This window comes from Gallinula chloropus (assembly GCF_964237585.1).
Source record: "Gallinula chloropus genome assembly, chromosome: 1".
NCBI classification, from domain to species: domain Eukaryota; kingdom Metazoa; phylum Chordata; class Aves; order Gruiformes; family Rallidae; genus Gallinula; species Gallinula chloropus.
In genome coordinates this window covers 210,724,104-210,748,282 of record NC_140085.1, presented here as the reverse complement: position 1 = coordinate 210,748,282, position 24,179 = coordinate 210,724,104, and the positions used below count along the sequence as shown (strand labels likewise).

Here is a 24,179-nt window from a genome sequence, read left to right as displayed (position 1 = left end):
CTGAAAAAAGATTCATTTCTTTTAAAACAGCAGGTTAATTTTCATTCAAAAGAAATGCTTTGGGGAGTGTCACAGGAAAATCCAAATAACCACTTCTACCAGCACACGCTGCAGTTTCACAAGTGTTACTTAGAGTGTATTTCCAAAGTCGAGTTCTGTAAGCCTTACATTTTGTGTGTGCTGAGCCCACAACCACAGAAGAGAAGAGCCTCAGTTTAAAAAGGTAAGCCATGAACATCGATAGAACAAGGCATTCTTTAACACCATCTCTTACCTGACCTATGAATTCAGGACTGTCCCCTCTTGCTACAGTACCGTACGGGTCACTGCTTTCAAATCATGATGGCATTTCACTGCCTATTTGAGTATCAACATGCTTTCTTTTTGATTTAGCCCCAATCTCTTTAATGTCCTTTTTAAAGTGATTACAGACACCAATCAGAAAGATAAAAAGGAGGTTAAAGAAATGCACAGCAGTGGTCTAATAGGAGATTAAAAGCCCTGACAATTTATAAAAAGATTTAACTGTAGTTAAGCTGTTACATGTCAGAGGATCTGAATATAGTAATTTTTTTTTTCTGGAAAAAGAAATTTGGCTATCCTAGCTCTAGAAAAGAAATACTAGCCATTGAAACTGTATATTGTCAGTGTCTGCATCACCATTATCTACAGGGTGAGTGGAATGACCCAAGAGCTACAAAAAAAAAAAAAGGAAGTATCATCTTATTCTTCTTTAAATTACCAAAGTTGGCAAAACAATATAAAAACTGATCTGCCAATTAAAAACACATAAATCAGCTCACATACTGTAATTTATGGAGCAAGACAAGTTCTACAACTACTGAAGATCTTATGGTATCTCACACATATCCCATTATTAATCAAGGGAGTGTGCAGCTAAAGTTTTGCTAGCCGTGCAGCTCTTGGAATACTGCTTTGTTAGATCAACCTTGGAAAGGGCTGGAGAGACTAGAAGCTCTCAGAAGTGGACTTGATGTTGTAAATCAAATTTTCCAGCGCTGTCCTAGGTGGTAAGGCTTTTGCACAAATTTCTCTTGCAGTCCCCTTCTGGCATGCTCTCCTGTCGCCTACTCTGGTCAGCACAGTTTAGGAATGGATCCTCTTGCCTTATGACCATCCTCTGTGATAACTGTATCAGCAGAAACCTCCCTCAGTTAAAGGGGTTTTTATGGATCCTTTATGCTGTGTTGAAAGGCCAGAGTAGCATAAAGGGACCAGCATTGCTTATCCACAGTTCTCAATGCATTCTAGGATGAAAAGATAATACAGTATCTCACGCTGTATTACCAAATTTCAACTTTTTAGTATTAATATACTAAGTTTATTAAAGATATCCATAAATGTTTGAATATTAGCTTAATGAATACATCGTTTGCATCCAAAACAGGGGGAAAATAACCATCACTTAAACCAACAGAATTAACCTGCCAGTGACAACTTGCTTTGAAGTGGAATATTATTTTTAAAAAGTTAACCCAAACAAATGTTTAAAAGCTAACCCAAGTACAGTGTACCTTGTTAAGACATGAGATAATGTGACTGAGGTCAATCCAAGGAGTACCCGCTTCTGTCACCTGATGGAAAAGGTGATCTCGAAAGAGCTTTAGTAAATACCTGTCTCCAGTTTCTGACCACGTTGGGTCCTTCTGAAACCTGATATAAAACAAAGGCTCATATTAAAGCTCTGAAAGAAAAAAATAATAATTAAAAAAAAACCCAAACCCCAGATAAACATGATTTCTGACTAAAGAACTGAGTAGCTTACTGCTTGGCTAAGATGCCTGTTACAATTCACAACCCAGTTACAGCCTCCCTGCTGCCACAAACAGAAGAGAATGTATTCATGAAGCACCCGAAGCTAACCTCTACCAAAGGCCCACAGAAAAGTAATGGAAGAAAGCAAGTTATCTTCAAGTTTAACAAATAAATGTTAGAAACCAGCATTACAAACACAACTCCAAGTCTTAGGATGGAAAACAGACCATGAACGCTTCATTTGTAAGTAGTTCATGAAAGAAGCTGAAAAATAACTACTTTAAAATCAACATCTGTAGCAGTTGCTTACAGCTGAAGTAAGCTGCAGTATTCCTCAAAAACTTGCCACTTATAAGACACCCATAAGAGAAACCACACTAAAAAAAATGAAACAACTTTTGGCTATCTATTTGCAGCTTTCTCTCTTCCTTTAGTTAAAATTTTGGTCAAAGTTGCTTAGATTATTTTTCTCAATTTCTTCACAGGCAAAAACAGGGTATATATTTATGAGGGAAGAAACCCTGCATTGCAAACTGTGTTTCAGATACTCTACACCATGAAAACAAGTATTTCTTACTCTGGCCTCTCATTGATTGTTCCCAATTTTGCTAGAAGCCTAAACAACCTTCCATTTTGCACCTCCTAGAAAACAAAAAAGAAGTCATTAAAGCTTGAGACATAACATTAAGACACTTATTCACAAAAGATATACAGTAGTAGTGCCAGTGAAGTACTATAATTACAATAATTTATTTATTCTAAGAAGGTGGTATATTTTTTTTCAGAGATCAAATGCATTATATTGTGCATCAGTAACCCACTGCTCATTTTATTGTAAATGTGGAGATTTAACAGCTAACTGCACCTTGCTGCCCCAGCAGGAATTGGATTAAGCAAACTATTTTCTCTGTGGAAACACAAGCCTAGTTTCTTGGTAGCCTATACTTACAGGTATGCTAAAATAAAGTATATTGAACAAGAGCATCATCTTTATATATGTTCCCACAGTTACCAAGACCTCTAAAAGCCTATATAGTATAATACCCTATTTCAAGTAAAGATGAGAAGGAATAAAATCTACCCCATTTGTTTATCAGAAATACTTTGTAAACCATAAGTAAATAATCAGCAGTAATAATATCAGACTAAAATTCAAATTATAATTGATGCAAGTTAAGACAAGTTAAGATTTAATTCCTTGAACAGTTTAAATTCTGAGTCTATCAATGGCAGAGATAAAGCAATGAGAATCAGCTCGCACAAGAGAGCACATAAGCATCTGTAAATCTAAGAATACAGGTAATTGAAAAATTGATTTCACACATTTTTCCTCATCAATTAGGATACAGTAAGAAGAGTTACATCCTAGCTTACATTTCACTGTGGATTAATCTTTTGTTTAAGTGGAAGTTGCTCAAAGCTGGCAGGAAAAAGATTCTCTCCTGATATTATTCATATTCTCCAATGACCCAGCTCTCCAACATTATTCATGCTAAGCTGCGTCTCATACCATGCATGATCACATTGATTTGAAATTAATTCAGTCTGGAGCACGTTACTGTGCACAGCTGGGTAAATAAAGTAGGTCAAGGTGATAACAGCTTGACCTTAGACAACCTGTGGGTTGCAAGACTTCTATTACCAGCCTAGAAAACACACAGAGCAGAACAGCTTGTACCACAACAGTAGCTATACTTAAGAGATTGACAGGGAAGACTTACCTTGTTTAGCTAGCAGAGGTCTGTACAACCTCCAAATGATGTTTTGGTATGTGGCTGAATACACAAAAGCCAAAACCACATCTGTGTGAATGCCACTGCCTTGCAGATGCCCCGTCAATAGCGACACGGCTGAGCAGCAACCTGGCAGTGTGTCTCCAGGTGGCCTTTCTGCAGGCATAGTAGCCTAAGGCAGGGAGCTCTTCTACAGAGTGGATTAGACATCTTGAAAAAGTGAGGCTTTGAATGCTACATGATGGGAATATTAAGGTGAGGAAGGAAAGGGACAGGGTAGTGGGGTCACTGCTGTGTGAAACTTGAGCGTTAGAGTAATAAAATATTTCAGGCTTCAAGAAAACAAAACTATTAACTACATTCAAGCCATTTCCATCATCAAAAGCCCCCAAGCTAAAGATGATGATTCTCTAAGCATGCTTAGAGAATTCAAGGAAGAACATCATACACACCAGTCTTGTTCTAACGCTCCTGCGTTGGGGCAATAATGCTTTGGGGCAATAATGAAGAGGGAGTACCAGGCTAGACTTAAGGGTTAATGTAGCTCTGATGTTACTGAGGATGTGGTAGCATGACCATGTTATAGTGTGACAGATAATTAGATAATTAGCAACTACTATTTATCACTGCTAGAAAAAGACAGCTATGTAGCAACTTGGATTTGTAGTGGCTCTGCTCACCTGCCAACAATACGCAATTGCTGTAAACAACCTGACTGAAAACACAAACTGCTTAATGAGTATTAGAGGACAATTTCCATCTTTGTTATGGGAAAAGGTCCACCTGCCCAAATTTCTGCAGGCACACTGGGCCACCTTAACAAGAAATGATCTTAAATATCTGTGATCTTCAGAGCAGGTGTAGTAGTTGACTCCAACAGGTTGGGCACCTGCTGTCCAGAGCTCTGCATTCAAAGTTGTTACTGCCTTGGTCTTATACAACTCTTCGCTCCTGATAGATTTCAGTATCTTTCCCTAAAGAGGGTCTTGTATTTTTACATGGCTGGGTTCTGGTAGAGGAAGGGGGCAGCCAGTTCTCTTCAGGCCCCAGAGAGCAAACATCAGCCACCTCAAGGCCACAGTTGTTGCTGACCAAGGCCAAGCCCATCAGTGACAGTCACAGAGCCTCTATGAGTCACATTCAGGAGAAAAAAAAAACCCCACAAGCAGCCACTTTTTGCCACCAGAGATGGGAGTGAGAATATATAAGGAACTGTGCAGGTACCAAGGTCAGTAAAGGAGGGAGCCGGGGGTGGGGAGGCACCCCAGATGCCTGAGAGATACCCCTGCAGCCTGTGGAGAAACCCATGGTGGAGCAGGTGGAGACATACAGGAGATGCTGTGACCCACATTGGAGCAGCAAGGTTTGTTGGGGGGGATGGTGGGGAGGCTTGTGGGGAGGACCAGGCTGGAGCAGTCTGGGCCTATGAGACATTCTATGCTTTATGGCTGCACCCCATAGCAGTGACCCACGCTGGAGCAGATGAAGTGCTGAAAGGACTCATGCTGGAGAAGTTCGTGAAGGACTGTCTCCCAGTGGGTGGGACCCCACACTGGAGCAGGGGAAGGGTGGAAGGAATGCCCCCCCTCACCCCTGGCTAACAAGGCAAACAGTTTGTGAGGAACTGACCAAAACCCCATTCTCCCAGATCCTGCCCCTCTCTGTGCCACAATAGGGAGGGGGGAAGAAGGGAGTGAAATCATGACTAAAGTGAAATCTGCTAAGAAGGGAGGGGTGGGGGAAGGTGCTTTAAGATCTGGCCACACTTCTCATTACCCGACTCTGGTGTCACTGGGGGTGCAGTGCAGTGTCATCAAGTAGAGTTTTCTTTCCTTTATTCTGTGCTGAGTCTGTTTTGCCTGTGACGCTGATTGTAGAATGATCTCTCCCTGTCTTTATCTCCCCTCCTAAGCCTCTCAATATCTATTTTTGCCCCTGTCTAGCTGAAAAGGGGCATGATAGAGCAACTTTGGTGGGCATCTGACCTCCAGCCAGGGCTAAACCACCACTTAAATGAACAGAAACGCAACTAGTAGGAAACTTTCCCTTTTAAGGTACAGCTGTAGGAATACTGATTATAGGTCTTCCTGTAGGAATTACTAAATAATTTACCTTTGCAAGGTCTTCCTCTATAACATCATTTCGCATCTGAGCTGCATCCAACTGAGTATAGAATCGTGCACCAATCATAGGCATGATGTCATTTACACTGCGAAGCCTGTTTTGGTCAGTCAGCAGATACCTGCCAAAATATCCCCACCCCCAACAAGATTATTTAAACACGCTGCAAATACCAAAGAGATCATAATGATTTTACACTTATATGACCCTCATGTCTATTTAATACATGTTGGCAACTGCAAGATTTCTTAAAAAAAGACACTAACAGAGAAAACGTGTATTAAGTTACATATATGCATATAGTCAATTATGTATACAAGATAGGAGTGTGCTTTCATGGAACCACACAGCTGATCCCACTCAAACAAGAACATACTTAAAAAGTAGGAAGGTGCAAAGATTCAAATTGTAATGCAATTGGTTTTTCAAATGAGGAAGGGAGCAGAGATTTCTACTTTTCCCTCCTAGGCTCCAGAAAGAGAAAGACTGACTATACTACTGAAGACCACCAAGTAACATGCAGGCAAGAAAAACACAGAACTCAACACTTTGGTCAAAAAGACAATGTGTCTATTTCTCATTGCCTTCTGAAACCATAAGATAAAACCAGCATACTGCTATGGTTGATAGAAGGCAATGAAGCCTGGCATTGAAGACAGCATAAAGTGCTAGTTTTGTTTAAATTCCTTTACTTCTTATTAGGAGCTGTAAAGAAAGGACACTGATTTTATTAGATGCACCATGAAAGTACAAACAAATTTTGTTTAGACAACTCACTAACAGTAATACAGAATCCCAGAATGGCAGGGATTGGAAAGGACCTCTGGAGATCATCTAGTCCAACCCCCTGCCAGAGCAGGAAGTTATATCTGTAAGTAGCAGTCATACCTATAATCTTATTTGCATTTCAAAATAACATTTGACATTTTTACTTGTACATTTGAAGACCAGCAATTTCCTTTAACAGATTAATTAAGCAAACTTACAAAATCAGATTCTTCAGATCAGAGGAATAGTTGATTGTCACCAATTCCATTGCTTTCTGCAAATTCTCTCTCTGAATTCCTGATAAAGAATTGCAAGCCAAAGCCAACACAACTTTCCCCAGGGAGATCAGATCCGCTTGCTAACAGGAAAAACACACACAGATAAGATTCCTAGTACAGGTAAGTATTATCTATGGTATTAGATGGCATTTAAAGACAGTTAGTTCTTCAATAACCTTAGAAGTGGTTGAGCAACTAAAATAAGTGTTATTCAAATCATAGCTCAATGTAATTGTGCAAGTTAAGAGTAGTTAAAATATACAGAGGAAAATCTGTCCTGATTTTACATCCTGATACATAGCAATTTATAGACACTACATTTATCTTTGAATGCTTAAAATTCACCTATTTTTAGCTTACAGGTACTACCAGAGAGAATTCTTGTGTAGTGAGCAAATCACGGCAAAGAGGTTCTCGTAACCACCCACCTGCTTATCCTGAAGAGTCAAGGAGTTGGCAGCAAATAAAACAAGTCTTCTCAATGCAAAAATATCTATCAAGGAGGACATTCTAGAACAGAAACATCATTTGCAGAAAGCCAGTATAAATTCCCACTTGATGGCCAGTGTGGGGAGATACGAGTCTGGCAAACAATGCTTCTGTTCTAACAAAGAGCTCACAGAGGTTTTCATCTCTTAACAGCCAGTGTGAAGAGATACAAACTGCCTGAACTAACTAGCCAGGAAGAGGCCTGAATGGATGACAAATGGAGCAGCATCCCATTTTATGAAAAAATCCTTAGCATTACTGAACACTCTCCTTCAAAGTGGAATTGTTCTTTTAAGATGAATGCTGCATACAGGCTGCTTTGCTACAACGGAAAACTCTGCCAACTTTAATAGACAGCTACCAGAAATTATTTTGGAAAGTCATGTAAGATTTTGAAGCCCACCCCTAAAAACAGGAGCCTAATTTAATAGCAGACAATGACATTCAGAGCAAGAGCTGCCTGATTCTTTCCATGAAAAGGTCTTGAGCCACGTGCAGCTTGGCCAAACCTGAAACACCTGCAGCTTTCCATGCTGGATGCCTGCTTCAGACTGAGTTTAGGAGTCAACCAGAGATAAAAATTTAGTATTTTCCTAAGTCACTTCTGAGAAAATATGATGTTTTTGCAAAAGTAAAAAAGTGAACATTACTCATTATCATGAAAGTCAGCGCCATAGTCTGGAGCAAGGCTATACAGCTCAGCTGAGAACGCAGTCATACAAGCAATACACATTTCTGTCAGAAAGGCTGAAAATCTGGCAGCATTGCTCCATTCAAAGTTCTCTTTAGAAGCTGGCAGCTTTAGAAAACTGCTGTGATGGTGCCCATGCCACAGCTCCTCACAGCTTTCGAGCTCAGGGGGAAGTTTCCGTGTTTGCTGCCTCTGGCTGAAGTAGCTGAGCAGGTCTTTTTCCGCAGCCACATCTCCCAGGAGAGGAAGGACAAAGTAAAGAACATTTCCAGGTCTTTCAAGGTCCCCACTGTTTCTATAGCAAGTATGAAATAATATCTTCCAAATTTTAATTTATCCTACATAAATTCTCTGCCATCACACAGCCCTGAGACACCAAAAATACACCACTTCAGACAAGACCCTACAAAAACACAGTCTTCCCTTGCATAGGTGTTTTCATAATACAGATTGCATTAGATTTTCAAAATGGTTAAGACAGACTATCACATTAACATCAGCCAGGAAATTCTAAATTTCAGGCTTTTGATTTTTTGAGCTGGCCTGAAGTTTTACAAGTGCACAAAGACAGGCAGCAATTTTCCTGCATGACAGGGGAATCACAGACTTTCACAAATCGGAAGGGTCCCACAAAGATCAGGATTATGGAAGTCTGATTCCTGTTTTAGAAGGGACAAAAGTGCCTGGCACTGACCAGCTCAACCCATGGAGACAGGCAATAATTTCCCAGCAGCTGTGGCACACCTTCCCCTCTCTGAGGAAGCAATCCACATATGCCTATTAAGCTCTAACCTCCCCTCTGGGAGCATCAACATATTCAGCTCTTGCAGCTTCTAGGCAGAGAAAGGTTAAAGGAGACACACAAGAACTACTAGATCTCCTTGGAGCAGAAAGACCAGAAATAAATGCTGCATTCCTGCAGTAGCCTTGCTAGTGCAAGGTACAGGTCAGTACTGGGTACAACCACTGCTCCATACCGTGCTCTGCCTGTACTATGGATCACATCAGTTCCTTTTGCCACAGACCTGCCAGAAGACTTTTGCTATACCATTAACAGTAAATCATACCAAGTTGACTCTCAACTTCAAGGAAAAGCTTTGCACCTATTAAATACATGCTGCCTTTTGTTCAGAAACATACCTTTGCATGCAACTAGAGACCATTTAATTAGCAATTCAATTCATAACCGTGACCTGCACCAATCTATCTTTTGATCTCCTTAAAGCTCTGCTAAACATTTTATCACCACCATCTAGTTCACTGATAGAGATATTAACTAGCATTAGACTAAAAACCAGCCCCTAGGAGATTAACTCAAGCAGCCCTCTTCATTAATGTCTCCCTGTTATCAAATGAATTTCAAATATGTCAGAGAGCAATTTTAAAGTTAATTGAATAGGTACCCTTTCCCTTCTGCATAGCTTTGGGGTTTTTTTAAATATTAAAAAGGTGTGTGCTACTATGCCAAATGCCCTGGAGACACCTCAGCATTTCACACACTTGGCTTTATCAGCCAGACATGTAAGCTAATCTAATAAATCTTATTTTTGACATGATCCATTTTCCACAAACTCTTTGAAACTGACATCACTTTGTTTACCCTGTTCCACTGCTTTGCTTGGATCAATATCAGCTCATCCTCTTTATAATTCTGTGGATTCACTTATCCTTTTAAGTTCTGGAATTGCACTTCGAAGTCCCTCCAAGTTCCTGTATTTTCTGATTTTATGGAGGGTTTTTTAAGTTAATATTGATATTTCAGATGCTTCTTCAGCTAGTTTCTTTAAATTTGGTGAGGTATGTGTAAAAGTTATTTTGGTTTGCTAAATTAAAAATATTTACTTTGAGCAAATGTAGCCTTATAGCACTCCTTAAATCACTAAAACTTAGGTTTTCTCTTCATTTCCTACAGAGAGAACTCCCCTTCATTTTATTCCAAATACAGAAATATTTATTAAGCCTTTCTACTGTTTCCTACATCACCATTTACAGTTTTCCCATCTGTATCTCATAACTGACTGACACCAGGCAAAGACTGAAGAGTGGGAAGTTATGAGCTGGAATTTACGTAGGTTTAATACCTTGTTTTTAATGCAAGTGGCCATTCATATTCCATTAACTTCTTTTTAGCCTCCCTTATTGTCACCTTTATTTAACTCTTAAATAAATAATCATATAAATTCGTGTGTTTAACACAGATTGTAAAGAACAATTGAATTCCTTTTACACAGCCCCTCAGTGTTCTGGCCAAACTCTTTCCTATCCATATTAACAATGGGAAATAGCCAGAAAGGGACAAATGCTAACAAAAATACTTTCCTCCATTGAAGACAGCAACAAGGAAATGCACATTAGCTGGGCAGTAAACCAAGAGATAACCTACATTTAACAGTGACAGGACTCCCAGGGGAATTCAGGAACTGGGTCATGGATCGAGAGGAAAAAGGACAAGCAGCAGCTGTTATTTTGTAATTTTATCTGGCTAGGGCAAACAAAGGTGGAGGATGATAAACGACTCCTGAATTTCAAGGAATGAACTCAGTCCAGAATCTCTGAAGGAACAAAATAGATAGTGAAAGCCAAGCCCTTCTAGAGGAAGCGACAGAAAAAGACGGCAATGCTGTATTTTCTAACTCCAGTTTAGATCTTCCAAATTATGTAAGAGTAACTTCTTTCATGGTTTAGTGGTGATACTGGAACAAGCTGGATACTAACAATGTATAAAACATGCAAAAACATCCCCCATGAACAAAATTAGGTATTACCAAGCAAGTTGTTGGGCTGCTATGGTCGTAAACATTTCAAACAGTTGTGCAACTTGGGATTATTTTTTAGACTTGTACCTCCAAGTACATTAAATGTTTTGCTTTAAAAGTATTTGAATGTCATATTCAGGAGGATCTCTTTCCCAGCTTCAGTTAAAATAAATTTGAAGTAGTATTAAGGTTAAAGACCCTCATTATATTTTTAGGCATTGAAATCCTCACTGGTATGTATTCCTACCTTCTCTCAGCTGTTTTCCACTAAATGATTACCAAAACCCCATTGATATGTAGCTGGACAGGGGGGGAAATCCTTTGATGTACTCCAAGAACACTGAAAAATGTTTCACTGTATGATTTAAAAGAAAAAAAAATGCAGCTATGTTCTAGGACAGAGTCCCAAATAAGCTAGTTTCTGCTTGGCCAAAGTTCAAACATTTAATTTATTACTGAAAGACTCTGAATGAGCAATCTTCTCTCAGTGAATAACCTCAATTAATGAAAATAAATTCAATCCAACTCCCTACTGTAGTTTTTCACTCCCAGTATGCACAGGGTATAGGATGACTACTGAAGCAATGTACTTTATCCTGAGGGGAAGTTAGGGAAAGAGGCACTCCTGTACAGCGATGCTCCAGATGATAGTGGAACAGTTTTTGTTAAGTCTGAAAGCTATTCTTGTTAATTCAGGTATTATGCAGTGTCCATACTTCAGAGAACGTCAGGAAAGCACAGAAAAGCCATGAGGCTAAAATAAAGACACACTAGATCCTTTTAGGAGTGAGGAGAAGGCCTAAGTGTAGTAACTTAAAGGATCTCTTCCTCCTCTGTGAGGAAGCATTCAACACTTTGTTAAAATAAGGAGAAAACAAAAACTCACATTCAAGCATAATTTCCTGATCTCTAGCACTACATGCAAAACTTTTCTTCTTTGAGAAATTCATTTTTCTAACCTATTTCTGACTTAAGTTTATTAAATGCTAAGAGTTCAACCTGTTTGGTGAGTTTGCTGAAATGTTAGAAGCAGAGGACAGCAAAACGAGCACTCACAGTTCTCAATTAGAAGCAAATTTGAATAATGCATAGCAGAAGGGAGGTCAAATCAGGAACCAAAAATATTAACTCTTTAGAAATAGATATACTAGATTTTATGGCTACAATTTAATTGAAGTACTTTTCTTCCAAAAGGAATAGCACGAGGAATTCAGCATTCCCCATGCCAAGTCACCAACCTGGTGACTGCTGTCTTACCTGAAACTGAGCCATTAATGCCAGTGGATTATTTTGACTGTTGTCAAATGTCAAAACATCAAAGATTCCAACACAATTAACTCGTAACCTTTAGAAACAAGAAAAGCAAGAAGTGTCATTGAGTTGTACAGTTATTAAATGTTTCCTCTCACATTCACTGAATTATTTGACATGACAGAGCCATCAGTATTCAGCACATGACCGAAAAGCATAAATTACTAATTTTATTATTTGACTAAATGCAGATAGTCTTTGGTTAATAAATAAATCAACACATTTCTAAATTGCCAGTAGTGGATCTGAACAGCGTTTGAGGATGATGCATAAATTTTCCCAAAATATATCTTTTTACAAGATTTTCACAGGATTTAGAATATATTTCTTTTTTCGTCTCATGCCAGTTAAAAATAACACATTTTTCTAGTTAGACTTTGCTATTTCTGTAGCATGAGTGTGGTCAGAAGGTACTGTGAACAGATGACAGCAAGAATGACACTTCTACTACCTTGTTTTGCCCGTTACTAGAATCTTTGTTGGATCCATAACTCGGCACGCCAGTCCTGCCGTATGAATGGTCCGTAGCGCAGAGCTCAGCTGCACAATATACGCCCATATCAAAGACTCTGGGAGCAACCCAGCATGCTGCCGTGGTAGAGGTCCATCATGCTGACCTGGAAACAAAAGGTTGTAAGCATCAACAAAAGGCTACTACATAATACTGAAGTTAGCACACATTGGGAATGACACAGTTAACGCACACACTCCTTTCCTTCAACTCTTCATAGCCCTCCAAAGACTTATCTATTGTGCTTTTACAGTTGGGTGGGGGTTTGGTTGCATTTTCTTTTGGAATCATAGAATCATGGAATCTTAGGGGTTGGAATGGACCTCAAGAGATCATCAGGTCCAACCACCTTTTAAAATGCTGACAATTAATTATGCATTATTATTTTCACATTCAGGAGTGTTTAAGATGAATAATTACTACAAAAAGACTACTGGCTAGAAATTGATGAAAGTGGGTGGTACATCAAAATATGCAAGTACTTCAGAAGGAAAAGTGCTGGCATTTTGAAACAGTAAATGCATACCACAATAGCTGCAACAGAACCCATTTTACCTCCTTTGTTTTATTTGTGAGTCTTTGTACAATAATCTCTATCATTTAATAAGACAGATGTTTATTAAGTTTTTAGTTGGGTAGGGTTTTTTTCCCTTTCCTTACAGGAGCATATCAACATTGTGCACTTGCTCAAAACAAGGAGGTGTGTGTGTACACACATATATATTGCATATATATGTAATTGTTAAAATGGAACATTACTGAAGAACTTCTACTTCTTTTTACTGATTTTGGGACGATGGGTTGGGAATGTTCCCAGCTTTCATTTCTGGGCTTTTGTTTGTTTTTAAACCTGAAAAATGAAATACAAGTTTAAGTTGCTTTGATTTAGCTTATAAAGATCAAAACACTGACTTCTTTAAATAGCAATAAGCCTGGCATGTCTACTGAAGGCTGAACATAATCAGATATTCTTTGTTTCTTCTGGCCTCCTGATGAATCATTATGCAAATCACTTCCCACAGATCAGCATACCAGAAGTCTCACATAGTAAACCTCCCCCCATCCATGATTCTCTGTTCTTCAGTATAACAAAAGTTATTCTATCAAATGGAGATATAATCTCTTTTATTTAGTCCAGGCTTTTTCTATATTTACTACTTGCTAGAGAATACACTATATATTGAGAGCACCAAAAAGTGTGTGGTATGTTTAACAGGAATGCATACAGACACTGTAAGACAGAGTTACAGAACAGTTTCCAGAACAGAAATGCTGCTATAATATCCGAAAGAGAGAAAAGTCAAAACTTGGGGTTTATTTTTCTGCATGCAACTTAAAAACAACACCATTTGCCCTTTGATTTCCTCATAAAAGGCAACACAACCAAAAGAATATTCCACATACACTGAAAAACCAAAAGATCAGAGTTCATCACAGCTTCTCCCCCTCTATCAGAAAATCTCAATCAAGTAATAACATTATTTTCCTACTGAAAAGACTCACTTGAAGCTACAGATGAATCTAGGCTGCTGCTTTCAAACTGGTTGGGTGCACCCCACATTCCCATACACTAAAGGTACAAGCTAAAGCAGTTGAAGAATCAGTTTTGGGTTGCCCTCTTACATATTTGTCTGTTCAAAACAGGTAAGATTAAAAGCAGTTCAGTTTGCTGCAACGCAGAGTACAAACTTATGTCCTGTGAAGGTCCTTCAGGCCTGTCACAGATGGCATTTGAACAAGGAACCAGAAGCTTGCTCTTCAGGCAAAATACCCAGCTGAAAGCTATCCAAACAGCGCTGAACAACAGTAGAAAACATCACAAGAATGTAAGAAAACTTTATAAAAATGAGTAGAAATACTTTACATCAAGAAGTGGTATTTTAGAGGCTTCATGGGAGATTTGAAAAAGGCTTCCCACTAGAGGCTGAACCCACAGCCACAACACAAGGAATTTCAGATGACATTCTTCCCACCTACTGCAAGGCAGACTCTCCCACTACTTTCATCTCTCTGAGATGCAGAACAAATAACTAATGGAGAAGATTAAAAATTAAAGGACTGCCACTCCAAAAAACACAGGTTCTCCATTATTTTTCCTTGCTGCATTAAAATGAACTCATTGTCAGCATTACTTATTTATTTTTTAAGTTCTGTGGTACAATACTCTCCACTGAGCAAAAAATGTCCCCTTTAGACTGACATCTGTGTCTACACTGCTTTTTTTGTGTGTTTGTTAAAGAAGCATTCAAATGAAATTCAGTTCCCCAGAGCAGAAATAAAGCTGTGGATAGTCCTGGGATGGGAAGGAAGAGCTGGGACCACCAGCAGTAGGACCTGTTTTACATCATCAGGAACACTGCCAGAAAGCATGCTAACAAGCAGCAAATTCTCATCATTAAAAAAATATCAGAAGCTCAATGAAAGATTTAGCTGCTCACTAAATTGAGCCTCTGAGGCCTGTAAATCAGTCTTTTACATTGAGACCTGTGAACCGTACCATGTTTGCTGAGTATTCTTGAGTTAAAGTACTGGAAGTAAGATGAATGCTGTAGCCTTTGCTTCTCCCCCTGCTCCAGGGAAAGCTGAGCTTTGGCTTTACCTTTCCCAGTTTTCATTATACAGGTTCTGAACGACTAGCAAGCACAGCACTACGTTTTGTGAAGAGACTGAAGATACTGAAAACTTGGAACTTACTTCAAAAAAGTTGCAGCATTTGGCAATGATATTTTAGGATAATTATTAGTCACTTCTTGTCCTCAACAGTATCACTGTTACGTTCAATATTCATATATTCTCTCTCCATCACAGCCCAAGTACTCAACTTACTCCTTTTTCAAAGGAAGAGGTATTTTATTAAAAAAACCCAAAAAAACCAAAACCACTTACCAACTAAGGATGCAAAAAAAACCCTGTGAAGTCAGAAGCAAAGCCCATTTTTGTGCACTGCATACTACTACTACTATGTTCAAAGAAAAACAAGGTCCAGGAAACTTGCTTCCTTAGAAAGTATTTGCTGAAGAGCAGCAGCTGTGGTGCTGAATACTATTAACAGCCTTTACACCAACGCTTAATTACTCAGTGTTTTTAATAAACACACCGAGGAACATATCAAAGGATGCTTATCTCTGCCAACCACAAAAATTCATCAGGACAAAAGAAAAACCTTACTGGCAGCAATGGATAATTATTGTTTTGTTTGCCAGGATTTTCTAGCCAATAGTTTTAAAATAGGTACATTCTGAATATGCTTTATCATTTAATTATTGGACTGTTAAGAACAACATTTCAGTACTCCCAGGTTAGCTTGCTAAGGTAGAAGGAAGCCAACAAGTTCCAAAATGATGTATTTAATGCTTAAGACACTTTTGATGGAAATTAAGTTGTATTGAGGAAATATGAGGGATGAGAATCAAATAAAAATGAACTTTTCAAGTCAATGTACTCTGAGTAATAATTAACTGGTAAAGCAGACTCCTGGTATTAAAACTTCTGAAATTTTTGTAAAATATGACAGAAGAACATCAGATTACCACACTGTACCACCTGAAGAGGATATTTCATTGCACAAAGAATACAAGCAACACATTCTAAAGATTTCAAAAGCAAAGGCATTAGATGACAGCATAAAAATAAATCTAAGTCACTATTATTTTTTCCCCACACCAAATCCCTTCCAAAGTCATTCTGTAACAGGATCTGTAAATAACACAGCAGAAAGAAAAAAAAACCAAGACTGACCACACTGACACCAGTGACATGCAAGACAGCTATGTAACCCATAATCCTCATCTTTTAACTGTCAAAGTCTCATGTTGCCAACTGGAGTGTTCAACATAAATAAGGTTGCATACCTGAAATCAAATTCTCTGAGTTCACTGATCAGGTTCACAGTGTTGTGCCTCCTAAAACCTTTAAAAGCAATTGTACTAATCTGGGCCTCATGCTGCAGAGTACCCAACTTCCATCCATTCCCCTGCTTCTCTTGGGAGTCTCCTCTAGGCAGGCAGACGGCCAAGAAACTCTGTGAGGGGATGGAGAAAGGATCCATGAAGGCAGGCAATTCTCAGAAATCAAGTTATAGGTATGCAATCTTATTTTTCTCTGTTTAATTGCTCCTTCTACTGAGGACCAGACTAGAAAAGCAACAGTTACCAAACAAAAAAAAGGCCAAAGCAAAGATGTGCAGAAAGATTTGGCAAAATTGGGGAATTTCAGGTGACTTTTTTTCTAGTATATCTAAAAAAAAAAAAAAAGACTGAAAGAGCTGGTAACAAGATGTGCCACAGGCAGGCTAGTTACCTCCTTTCTGTGTCTCTGTATGTTCTGCCACAACAGTTCATTTTAAATAAAATTTTAGTTTGGCTGAATAGAAACTGATGTTATCTTTCCAGTTTCAAATGCCCTCCCTGTTTATAGGAGGAAGCTGTAGTAGGTCAAATAAACAGTCCAGGTAGCTCACTGGCCCATTCTGAAGACATACACTGATCTCAGAACAGTAGCTTGCAATGGATACCTCAGCACATGAACACAGACAGAATATTCTACAAGGCTCCAGTGATTTGCAGCTCTGAGATCTCCTGAGCTCGAGAGAGTATCTTTGCAGTTAACAGTCCTCAAGTATTCTCCTCCACAGCTAAACCCACTTTCCCCTTGAACCCAGGTAAATGTCCACAATAACCTGTGACACAATTCCATGCCTTAACTATCCTGACACAGGTTTGAATTTGCTACCTGGCTAGTTTCATTTAAGTTCCTAGTTCCAGGCTATAACAAATAGCAGAGTATTGTTATTTATTAAATTTTCTTTATCCCTGATGATTTTTCAGACACCTACCATATTAATGTAATTTTTCACCCCCTCATATTCCTTTCCATTTTTAAGAGCATGAGTAGTACTATTCCACTTTGCTGTTCTTCACATAGAAGCTGTTCCATGCCTTTGATCATCCCTGTCACCTCTTCAACTTGTTTGCTGTTCTACACCTTCCAAAATGCATAAGGAGGAACACAATTACAGGAGTCTATACTGTGCCCACATCTGGAATACAATGTCTTCCATCCTACTGTTTTTTCTTAATAATCCACCACAATCCATTTCCTATTTACTGCTGCTCAGCAAGGCACGATGTTTTCTTTAATCTACCTAACTATAACCCCAGATGTATTACTGAGTGGTAAAAGCCATGACAGAGGCCATCAATTCATGTTTCAAGTTAATTACTTTTTCCCTCAATCACATGAGTTTACATTACATCACCTGCTAGCTTATTGCCAAGAGTCCCAGTCTTGTAAGATCCTTCTGCAATCCATCACAATTGGCCTTTGTTTTTAGCAATCTAAATAACTGGGTATTAACAGTAAACTTTGACAGACCACTGTTTAGCTGCAGTGTAAATAAATGAATGTGTTAAGGAATAAAACTCACAGCACGTTCTTGTGAGACCCCATCAGCGATCTCTCTTCACTATGAAAAACAACTGTTTGTTCTTACTGTTTCTCCTAACCAGTTATTAACCTGAGGACTTTCTCTTATCTCATGGTCACTCTGTTTTAGAGACTCTGATAGACTCGACTGAAAATCCGAGATCCTATCTACTGATGAGACATGATTGCCCTTTACAGGAGTAAAACTTCATTTTTTTCCAGTGTGACAAAAGAGTATGTCACCAAGAATCTCTTAACTTCTACTATTTTATCTCGAGCAGACATCATTCTTCTGTAATACTCTAGGGTTGTTTTTTAATTTATAAAAACATAACGTGGGCTGATTTACATGGAAATTGAAAACCACAGGTGGGAGACACTCAGAAGTCTAGTCCTGCAATGTAACAGCCATTAACCTGGCAGTAGGTGTTCCAGATTTATCCTACCAAATTAGCTTCTTATCAGGCTCTCCAAATTTCTAACTGCGCTCTTTTTCTGCCACAGGACATGAGAAATCAAGCCAGGTTTTCTTCTGAGATATTACTACCAAAACCAATGGTGGAATTCAAGTCCCAACCTCACCAGTCAGCTCAGTGGAAAACCAGTAGGAATTATTCATATATAAGGGGCCTACAAGCTGTTGAATGTATTCACATGCTACCAATTCACTATACTCTCATCTACCAGGTAGCCAAGTAAAGTTTTCCACACCAACCTTTGAAACTGATTGACTTCACAGCTACAGGCTCTAATTTCAAATGGCACAAGAAAGAAGAAACCTTAACATCTACTTTTCCTTACACACTAGCAGCCTAAAGACACTTAGGGAACATCAACTATAATAAAATAAAGAACTCGTAGCCTTATGGTCATTCCTACTGCTGGATCTAACTTCTGGGTTTATCCTGCAACAAGCAGAAAATTGAGCCAAACGAGCTCCAAGGACTCCTAATCCTAACTCTTTCTGTGATTCCACTCAGCTGTGAGCATCTCTTCCTCAGTGTAGCACCGAGCTCTACTACCTCTGGCCAGCTGTGTTCCAAACACCACCTAGATGAAGTCTGTGGGACTGCACGGGTCACAAACTAGTCCTAACAGGCAGTCTGTTTGGCAGCATACTGTCTTGGAGGGGAAGAGGCTTTATCCATACGGATATGAGCTCTGCTGGCAGCTTGCTGATCTACAGACCATGCTGTGATTGATAAATAAAATCTATGTAGATGTAGCTTTAGTGACTCTTTGAAGTCATACAATAAATCTGAAAAACAACTTAAATAGACCTATGATGTGAAGTTTGTGTCTGAAAAGAATGTGTTACAGGGATTTTTTTTCAATCAATTTCTTGTCTTAACTAGTACTTCATATTTCAAAGTATTAATCACTGTCTAATTAGTCCTCATAACACTTTATGAAGAAAAAAACACGTAAGTCAAGGGCACCTGAACAGCAAGCATCAATTTGACATAACATGTCTTCTACAATTTTGGAAACATCTCCCATAAGTGTCACCTGTAATTAGGCTCCCAACTCTGTTCAAACTTACTTCCTTGTTAAGGAATTCCTTCCAACCTGACATCACTTTTGCAAATTGCCAAATAAGTCAAAGGTGACCAGAAAAGTAATTTGTTCATTGTTAAGATTTTTACCTTCACTTTTAACTTTAGTTATACTTTTATTATTAAAAAGGGAAATATTCAGAAATTTTACAAATAGAAAGTAATACCAGCTTATGGTATGGCTGAAATGGTTTCAAAAACAAGTCGAAAGACTATTTCTGAGCAGCTATTTGCTGCCTAAGTATTAGACATGGTATACATAAGTATTGCATGATAAGTTATTTTCCTTACCCCATTTTCGTTTTGTGAAATAGGCATCAGCACTAGGGTCATTGAAGTGTCTGCTCATCATAGTCTCTCCTCCAGCATGAAAATCATATGCAAACACAAGAGCTTAAAAATAGAAACATGTGACAATTACTAACCCAAGCATATTTAGAAAAAAAAAGCCTTAACATCAGTTGGGGGGAAAAAAAACCCTGAAAAAACCCAACCAAAAAACTTACAATGTTCTCCAAATGCTTTAGTAGTAAACACTTCACGCAAAGTCACTATATTTGAGTGCTGAATTTTTTTCCACATGTCAACCAACACCATGCACTTTGTGTTAACAAGACGGAAACCTGAAAAGAAAGAACAAGATCCACAGTTTAACATCGAAGGCTTGGGGGAGAATTTTTTTTACTTTAACATTTCTTCTGAAATTACTGAAAAACAGCCAGACATTAAAACCTTAACAAGCATTCTTAAGAACATTAGTCTTACTTTCACAACCCATGTTTTCTCACCATGTATCCTCCGAAGGCAATATGGCAGGTCATCTTTACTATTTACAGCTTTATAGCACGATGTAATGTACCCAAAGTTGCTTGTTTTCTGTATCCTGTTGGGCGGTGGCAGTGGTTCCAAAGGAAAGAGACTGTGGTAGCTGTCCACTTCCGCAGGAACGGCTAAAATCAGTTTATACACAGAATCATATCAGACATCAGTTGACTATAAGAAAGTAATTACAGTAACAGAGATTATTAAAACCTCTGTCATTAATTCGTAAATTATTTGCAGTATCTTTTTAGAATCACAAGGTTGGAAGAGACCTTTGAAGATCATCAAGTCCAACCACTCCCATCCTAAGCTAAACCAGATCCCTAAGTACCTCATCTACCCTTTTTCTGAACACATCCAGGGAAGGTGACTCAACCCCCTCCCTGGGCAGCCTGTTCCAGCCCTGACAACTCTTCCAGGAAAACATTTGTTTCTAATGTCCAATCTGTCCCTGCCCTGGCACAGCTTCATGCCATTTCCCCTTGTCCCATCTCCTGTCACCTGGCTGAAGAGACCATCACCCACCTCTCTACAACCTCCCTTCAGGTAGTTGTAGGTGGCGATAATGTCCTTATGGTGGGGAGCCCAGAACTGGACACAGCACTCGAGGTGTGGCCTCACCAATGTCCAGTACAGGGGCACAATTACCTCCCTAGACCTACTGGCCACAATGGTTTTGATACAAGCCAAGATGCCATTGGCCTTCTTGGCCACCTGGGCACACTGCTGGCTCATATTCAGCCTGCAATCAACCAACACCCCCAGGTCCTTCTCTGCCTGACAGCTCTCCAGCCAGTCTCCCCCAGCCTGTAGCACTGCAGGGGGTTGTTCTGTCCCATGTGCAGCACTCTACACTTGGCCACGTTAAACTTCATCCCGTTGGTCTCAGCCCATCGGTCCAGTCTTTTCAGATGTCTCTGAAGAGGCTCCCTACCCTCAGATGTGCATATAAAGTTAAAATTCACTACTTTTAAAAACAAGATACAGCTTCCTGACAGAGAAACCACAGAGCTTAAATAACTGTCTTCATAAAAAGAGAAATTTCTTCATCACAAAAAAAGCAAATATGAATCTTTTATGTTTTAACATAGTGGTTTACAAAACATAGGTGCTGAAGGTTTACAAATCAGATTAAGAGATTACCCTTGCAAGAAGAGATACACTTGTACTTCATCTGGATTAGCTCAACTGCATTTTTTTTTACTGTATCATTATCATATTAAATACACGCATTTGAGAAGGATACTGCAACCAAAAAAAGCAATGTTTAAATCAAGCTGAACACAGTCAACTGTAAATTCTCTAAAAGCCAAGTTACAACGTATAGTATATGCTTCTTTTGCTTGAGAACTAGCATAAAGCCTTCTCTGATAGACTAGCCAATTCACTTTAAAGCCAACTAATTTTCTAGTTTATATACAGCCTTTGAAAATAAATGCATCCTTTAAAGGAATATCTAATATATACAAAGTAATACAATACTGTTCTTCACAATGCTTTATGGCTTTAATGATTTTTCTTTTCTCCACAATTTTAAGTATTCCCAACTATTAAGGAGTTTCAAAACAGATGAAAATTACAGAGGAAAAAGAAGAGATTAAAAGCAAGAATGAAATTTCTTATTTCTGAAATACTTTGTATCTGGGTATCCACAGCTTAGGCAATAATTAAGGATTCATGAAAGATTAAAACCTGGGGGTGTTTTTTGTGAGATGTTTGTACTGTTAAACACTCATGGCTGCAGAACAGTATCATCACAGTTTAGAGAAAACATCTACTTACCAGGAATATCAGCCTGATCAATCTGGGCCATAGTTATTAAGTGCCTGTTGATCAGTTCCTAAAGAACAAATTAAGTCAAGTTTCAAACACTGTAATTAAACTCATCATTTTTGATAAGTTAACAGTATGCTGTCATTGGAGTATTAGCTACAACAGGGAGTTGATGAAAACATCTGCAGCAGAGGAAAAGACCACTCACTAGCCTGAAAATCTTAACAACAAAAATATATAAAGTCTTGAAGTAAGATGCTGCAGAACACACATTAGCTACAGCTAACACTGACAGAGGCACCTACAGCAAAGCTGAAATAAGTAACAGTCACAGCCTGCCCTCAGAGAAGGGCCCATCTACCAAAACCTGCATGTACTTCCAGTGGAAAACCTCAAAACTCGATAGGATTTACTGTGTTAAAGAAATGCTACATAATGAACACATGCATACTAAAACAACACACAACTAGTAAGAATGCTTAGCTGAGTAGTGAATCATGGCATGCAGATGAGATTGCAATCATGTATTTTGTGACCCACCCCCACCCTCTGGTGTACTCCATCCGTTACAGGACTTGTTTTTTTAATTCTCCACAGGGCAAACCAACTGCAGATTGTGAGTGGCTATTTCTCTTCTATTATTAGCAGTTCATAGAATCACAGGGGTTGGAAGGGACCTCGAAAGATCCAACTCCTTGAAAGTGTCCAACTCCCCTGCCAAAGCAGCTCCCCAGCTCATATTGCAGTTTTCTGGGTTGTGCCAACATATTTGCAATTTTCCTTTAAATTCTCCATCATCTTACCTGTCTGAGCTCATCTGCCATGAAGAAGGAAGGTGCATTTGCTTTTGGCTGCATGTAAGCAACATGAGGTGCAGCTGGATGGTAAATGTGGTAGTTTGGAAATACCTGAAAACAAAACGTTTTAAGAAACAGTTTAAGATCCTTAGGGATAGGGAAAATGAAAAGTTTTAATCTCCCTTTTGATGTGAACTACTGAATTACGAAGGCTTCACACACAGTACATGTTATGAGGTACTGTCAGATACATTACAATTTCCCTATGTGATATTCACTGGTGAGGATTTCAAAGGGATGTTTCTATATGTACATAGTCATTTTAGCATTTTTGTAACTCTCTTTTCCCCTCCACTGTAAGGATATCAAACATATCAAAACACAACTAACCTGAATTTTTGATGTTTTCTCATTACACATGTATACACTTAGATATACATAAAATACTTGCTTTCTACTGCTGCATTAAAAAACCCCAAACCTCTACAAAGAGGTAAATGAAAGTTACATTAAAAATTCTCTGGTCCTTAGAAGTTTCAGCTCTTTTGGAAAACAACTACAACAATTACAAGGCCAAATACTCATACAGAATAAGGGTGTTGGCTTTTAAGAATAATCTCTGTAGTATCAACCAATTCAGCATTTGGAAACTCCATATGCTTCTGTCTATATGCAAACATACCATTCCTGTGAGAGGTGCTGGAGTTGTATCAGTGTAGAAGTACGTTGTTCCACCCACTGTTTCCTTCTGGATCACCTGGCCAGTAGATGGAGGCTGAGAGACAGCATTAGCAACAGAAGCAGAGGCACTAGTAGGCACCATATAGTTTGCTGGGTTAGGAGTATGACTTCTTCTTCGAGGAGCGGGAGATGTATGAGGAGTTATTTTGGGGGAATGAAGAGGAGAAGATCCTGCTGACAGTGACATTCCTTAAAGAAACACAAAAAGAGATTCTTGATCAAATCTGTCATTGAACAAACCTCCAATCTGAAAAAAAGAAAAAAGCCAAACCAGCTTTTACTACCAATAATATTCTGAGCAGGTGAGACGCTTAAGGATTGTTCCATCTATATGAAGAGTTAAAAAGTTACATATTAAGAGCAAGACTGAACAGACACACCTCCCAAAAATCTTGGCTTAGTTCAGAGAAAGAGGCCTTGGGAACTTACAAGCTATACATGAAGCACTGGAATGAAAGATGTAGAAGTAGTAGGAAGGGAGAGAGACAACTCAAATTAATGCTATGTCTAGAAGAGAGTTTATTAAACTGCAAAAAGATAAAATATAATGACTGTATGTCACAGGATTTTGCCAAGCTGTAACACACTTCACCTAATTACGTATGTACCTCTACTACAGCAAAATCCCCAGC

General features: G+C 38.8%; 1 protein-coding gene across 1 annotated transcript in view; it reads right to left on the bottom strand.

Moving 5' to 3' along the window:
• The window catches only part of PAN3 (poly(A) specific ribonuclease subunit PAN3), a gene marked incomplete at its 5' end in the record, with an annotated part of 81,901 nt that overhangs the window by 1,535 nt on the left and 56,187 nt on the right, over positions 1-24,179 (bottom strand). Inside the window, 12 exons of the mRNA XM_084272233.1 lie at positions 1,536-1,674; positions 2,354-2,418; positions 5,622-5,751; positions 6,617-6,756; positions 11,870-11,957; positions 12,375-12,540; positions 19,706-19,807; positions 19,921-20,037; positions 20,203-20,364; positions 22,019-22,076; positions 22,813-22,917; positions 23,489-23,736. Of these exons, the coding sequence (XP_084128359.1) occupies positions 1,536-1,674; positions 2,354-2,418; positions 5,622-5,751; positions 6,617-6,756; positions 11,870-11,957; positions 12,375-12,540; positions 19,706-19,807; positions 19,921-20,037; positions 20,203-20,364; positions 22,019-22,076; positions 22,813-22,917; positions 23,489-23,736 (1,520 nt within the window). The remainder of the gene's footprint in view (positions 1-1,535; positions 1,675-2,353; positions 2,419-5,621; positions 5,752-6,616; positions 6,757-11,869; positions 11,958-12,374; positions 12,541-19,705; positions 19,808-19,920; positions 20,038-20,202; positions 20,365-22,018; positions 22,077-22,812; positions 22,918-23,488; positions 23,737-24,179) is intronic.